Source organism: Neovison vison, chromosome 5 (genome assembly GCF_020171115.1).
Source record: "Neovison vison isolate M4711 chromosome 5, ASM_NN_V1, whole genome shotgun sequence".
NCBI classification, from domain to species: Eukaryota; Metazoa; Chordata; class Mammalia; order Carnivora; family Mustelidae; genus Neogale; species Neogale vison.
The window spans coordinates 59,074,546-59,080,038 of record NC_058095.1 but is presented as its reverse complement, the minus strand read 5'-3'; the positions used below and the strand labels follow the sequence as shown (position 1 = coordinate 59,080,038).

General features: G+C 53.0%; 1 protein-coding gene across 1 annotated transcript; it reads left to right on the top strand.

Annotated features, from left to right (window-relative positions):
- Positions 1-4,743: 4,743 nt before the first annotated feature.
- PIRT (phosphoinositide interacting regulator of transient receptor potential channels) lies at positions 4,744-5,229 on the top strand. Its single transcript, XM_044250620.1, has one exon. It carries the CDS (start codon positions 4,752-4,754, stop codon positions 5,163-5,165), a length of 414 nt encoding a protein of 137 aa, XP_044106555.1. The 5' UTR covers positions 4,744-4,751; the 3' UTR covers positions 5,166-5,229.
- The last annotated feature ends 264 nt before the right edge of the window (positions 5,230-5,493 follow it).

The window sequence follows — 5,493 nt, the reverse complement described above, 5'->3', positions numbered from 1 at the left end:
CAAACGTGACCTCTGGGGGAGAGGGACTCATTCCTCTCTTCTCAAATGGCTGCCCTGAGGGCTGAGCCCATATTCAAATCTTGAGGAGTCCAGGAGGCCTGACCTCCGGCTTTCCTTCCTTCCTTCCGCCGTCTCCCCCACAGGCCCAGCCTCCGGGCCTCAGTACCTGTCCACCACTGAGGTATCCGGGACGTTAAAAAGAGTCGAGTGTGTTCAGTTTTGCTGTAACAAATTCCCACAGATGCAGTCACTGAAGACAAAGAAGTTTCTTCTCTTATGGTTTGGGAGGGCAGAGTCCAAAAATTGAGGAATCCTTAGAGCTGGTTCCTTCTAGAAGCTCTGAGGGAGAAGTGGGCCGTGCCGCCCTCCTAGCTTCTGGCAGCGGCTGGAAATCCTCGGCTCTCCTTGGCTCGTAGGGGCATCGGTTCAGCCTCTGTCTCCATCTTCAGCAGGGTTTCCCCTCTGTATGTCGCATTCTCCTCTCCTTTCTCTTATAAGGACACGGTCATTGGACCGGTCTACTTGAAAATGACCTGGGCTGGAGACCCCTGCCTTTCTTCTACTTGCCAAGGCCTCTAATCCGAATAAGGTCACATTCTGACATGCTGGGTGGACCCGTCAACCCACTGCTGGGAGTGCCGGAGCCTCTGAGATGTACGGATCAAGCCCCCAGGAACTTAATCCAAACCTGGGAATTGTTCTCACCGGGCTGGCTCAGCTCCCCACATGTCCCCTGGTCCCTCACGCAGCTATAGCGGGGGGCCAGGCCCTTGGACAGCCTGCCAAGGGCCAGAAGAAGGGAGGCCCCCCCATGGAGGATGAGTCAGCTCGGCCTTGGCCCTTGGGCAGCTGCAAGCTAGGCAGGAAGGACAAGCTAGTGTGGGGCTGCGGTCCACACCAGATTGATTTCCCCCTCCCCCACCACACACAGGGGACATCTGGCAATTGCCGGAGACATTTTTTGATTATCATGACCGGAGGAGGTGGTGGTGTTACTGGCATCTGGTGGGCAAAGGTCAAAGCCATTAACACACTCTCCTACAATGCGCAGGACAGCCTCCCTATAACAGAATGACCCCGCCCCAATAGTACTGCTGCTGAGAAACCCTGATACTGGAAAAAATAGAGAATATTTTAGGACTTGAATAAAGTGTTATACAACTCGTAGCACCATGACTTGGGGATTGTCAGGCAGCCCAGAGTCTCAGAACTGAGGTCTGGGTCACCACCGGTGGACTGATCTAAGAGGATTTTAGAAGTCCCTTACCCCAAATTCCTCATTTTACAGATGAGAAAACAGGGACAAAAATAATAACAATTATTATTATTATTATTATTATATTAATAATATATATTATTAATATTTATATTATAATATTATAATTATTATTATCATCATCATCATCATCATCATGGCCCTGTGTGGAACACCTATGTCACACAGGGCTGCAGTGCTTATGGAATGTGACGGTCCTCACAGTCCAGTGGGGCAGATGTTGTATTCTCCTATTTTAGCGGGGGGCTAGTAAGCCTCCAGCGTTCACAGAGCGGCCCAGGGTCCCACAGCTCAGGTAAACTCGCTTCATGCTGTGGTCCCTCTGATGTCAGGAACTTAGATCTTCCCCTCGTCACACACAGATACCGCAGATACGCCCGCGGACTTGCCGGCATCATGAAGGAGTGATTTTTCTCGGAAGCCCTGCCTGTCCCGTGACTGTGCCAAGACCCACATCGCCTGCTAAGTAAGTCACCTAAATGAAAGGTTCCCGTTCTTGGAGATTTCATGAGCCATCACAGTTTAGACAGACAGATGAGAGACAGACAGACGTCTACATCAGGTGACCAACTTCTGCCTTGCCAGGGACAGATACTAACGAAACCGACCATCCTCTTCCCTTCACGGTCATTTCATAAAATCAGGAATATTTCAAAGCCAAAAAAGAAAAAAGAAAGAAAGACAGACCAGTGTCTCAGAATGAGATGGTCCTTTAAATTGAGTCGTTGAAAAACAGTATGAAAAACCGACCACCATGTTCGTATTTCTCTATCGCACAGGGAATCCCTGTAGAACTACTTCCTGACATGCCTCCATATTCCGTGAGAAGTTACATGTCGGGCGGGCGGGTGAAGCCCCAGAGTGAAAAATTCAGAGTCTCCTTGTTGAAGGGCTCTCAGGCCACATTCAGACCAGCCGGATCTGGTGCGCAGAGCTTTTAAGTCCAAAGACCTTGGTGTGAACCCAAGCACAGCTGCATGGGACATTCGGTGAGGCCCTGGCCGTGCTCCTCACTCTCACGGTGCCTGTCTTTGCCCTTAGAAAATGGGAATAGACAAATAACTTCCCTGCAGGGCCAAAGAGGATGTGCTTGGTGTTTCCACCCCGTGAGCTCCCCAACCTCCCCCCACCCCCACCTCCAGATGTGCTTGGTGCTGTGAGCTCCCTGCCCCACTCCAGTACCCGTAGCCAGGATCCCTGCCTCCAGCAGCATCGTTCCTGCAGGGGAGGCAGAGGACACCTCCCACCCAGACAGGACCTCTCACGGGAACAGGTCCTTCTCCATCCAAGCCACCTCCGACAAGACTGAGAATCTCTGCATTCGTACTTCTCCCTGCCAACACCCCCAGCATCGCAAGGCAACAAGTCCTTCTGCCCTGGGTCTCCACTGCCAAGTGGTAGAAAGGGCCACCCAGAGGTTGCGGGGTGGGAGGGGGTGCATGGGGCGGGGATCCTACTGGAGATGTCAGAACATCCACAGAAAAAACTAGGTGGCAAAAACCAGTGTAAGTCCCCGACCCCCAGGACCTCACATCAGGCTCCGTGATCCCTCCTTTGCCCCCAGCTCATAGTAGGGCCAGCAAAGGGAGAGATCACTTTACAAAGGGCCTTTCACTTATGCAAATGGTCCACAGGATCCCAGGGGCAGCAGCGAACACCTGTGTCCCTGTACTCTCAAAAGCACATCGGTTTTTCGAAGTCTTTGGAAGCCGAGACCCAAATATCTTCTCTCTAGATAAGTGTCCAGGAGCATGAGTATTCACCTTCTGAAGGCACGACCCTGTTACGATTCCCCTTTCCTCCATGTCAAAGGGGACCGGTCTGTAACTGCTTGTTCTGGAAAGGGGGCGGGGAAGAGGCATTACGGTTGGAGGAAGTGGTTCAAGCCTGAGCTGCTGCAGGGTGGAGGAGGGTGGGAGTGAGGGATCAAGTTTGGAATGAACATGGTGGGAAAGGTTGGGGGAGAAACCGTTCACTCCGGGACCCAGCTTTCCATGGGAGAGCCTTGGTAAAGAAGAACCAGTGGGTTCCAGGGTGCTCTGGGAGCCATCTCCTCGATCCCAGGCTACCCTTCACCCAGGGGCCAGACTTGCACCCTCCTCTCCATATTTGGGTCTGACTCGCTCCATTTGGGGCATTGGGGGAGCCCACTGTGACTGGGATGAGTTGCCCCCCTTCCCCGATACACTTCTGGCTATTGGAAAGCAACCTGATTTGGGTGGGGCCCGAAGAGAGGCGGTCAGAGCCTCGGGGTTCCTGGAGGACGGAAGGACCAGAAGCCGAGGACACAAGGCAGTTCATCAGAGGAGGGAGATAGAGCAGAGGCTGGAGAGAGTGTTGCTTGAGCAAAGTCATTCTGGGCAGGCAGGCAGGGCCCTGCAGAGAACAGTGGGAGAGTCTGTGGCCTGGGGACACAGGAGGAGAGTGTGGCCGGCAGGGTCCCAGAGCTTAACTCAGGGAGGCACCAGCCTCCGCCAGGAAGAACCCGTCCAAACAGTGTTGTAAAAAATGCTGAATTCATGCTCAGGACCACCGGGAGGGAGGAGGCAGAAAGGACAGTCCGTTGTTCGTTCACTTGCTCGCTCCCTGAAAGGCCGGCAGCATCTCTGGGGTGCACCAGGCCAGACCTTCTGGAGACAAGTCAAGGATGATGCCTCGGGCCCGGGAGTCGGTGAGGACCTCCGGGAAGCGGACCGGGGCTCTCTACAGCCTCACCTTCCTCCCACATGCAGAAAGTACCAGGGGAAGAGAGGGCTCTGGTGACTGAGAGGTACACGGACGGGCCCAGATGAGAAGTCAGAGGAGGTCACCGGCTAGAATCCGTACCTTTACAGGCCTGAGATTGACCTGATGTCATTGCCACGTAGGTCGGGGCAAGGGGGCACTTAGATATTCAAAGGTCACACTCTGAACCTGGGGCATGCCCCTGACTGAAAAGCACATAAAATCCTGGGCTGGGCTGAAAAATGTCCTCCACACGGTAAGGACGAGAGCAAGAACAGAACGGGTTCAAATCTAGCCTCTGGCAGCTGGACATGGGTAGTACTGTTATCCCCATTTTATAGATAAGAAAGCTGAGGCACAGAGACGTTAAGTAACTCATTCAAGTCATACAGCTAGAAAGTCGTTGAGTCTGGAAATAAGGTGCTATTCGCAAAAACACAGCTTTTGCTTTTTTTTTTTTTTTAAAGAGGTACCCCTGTTCCCTGTTTTAAATACTAAAAGCTGTTGATTTGAATGCTATAATATTTATCTCTTACAAGAAAAAACAAAGAAACGTGCCAGTGAGTGTTTTCTTATTTATGTGGATCTCATCTGACTTTCTCTTTGGCTTCAGCACAAAACCCACTGTTGCCCTCCGCTGAGAGCCAGACCAGAGACGGATGCTGAGAACAGGAAGGGCGTGTGGGGACTCCTTGGGCTTTACCCTTGTTTCTAAGTGCTGCGGGTACCAGGTGCCCAGTCCCGTGGAGCCATGACAATGGAGGCTCTCCCCAAGGCCCCAGAGATTGATGAGAAGTCTCCAGAGTGCAAGGACCTGCTGCCCAGCCAGACGGCCAGCTCCCTGTGCATCAGCTCCAGAAGTGAGTCGGTGTGGACCGCCACCCCCCGGAGTAAGTGGGAAATCTACCGCAAACCCATCATTATCATGTCGGTGGGCGGCGCCATCCTCCTCTTCGGTGTGGTCATCACCTGCTTGGCCTACACCCTGAAGCTGGGTGTCAACAGCCTTAAGGTCCTTAAGATGATAGGGCCTGCCTTCCTGTCTCTGGGACTCATGATGCTGGTGTGCGGGCTGGTGTGGGTGCCCATCATCAAGAAGAAACAGAAGCAGAAACAGAAGTCAGTTTTCTTCCAGACTCTCAAGTCCTTCTTCCTGAACCGCTGATGGTGGCCTCACTTTCTCTTCTCCTCGTCACCCTGCTGCCTCGCCCGGGAGGATATCTGCAACGTCCAACATTCCCCATCTTCTTGGTGGAGGTGGTGGTGGTGGAGGGAGTTTGGCCATAAGACAGACAGGCAAAGGCTTTTCCTGGCCCTCTGGGAAAGAGCTCAGGGCTCCACATGCAGCTGGGGAGCGCTGCAGGCTCCATCTCATTTCGTCTTTCTGATATTGCTATGTCTCCCTTGACGCTGGCCACAGCCGTCCCCTTCCGTGGCTCATTCCCCACTCCTGCATCTAGGTGCCACTCATCAAACTCTCTCTTCCAAGTGCT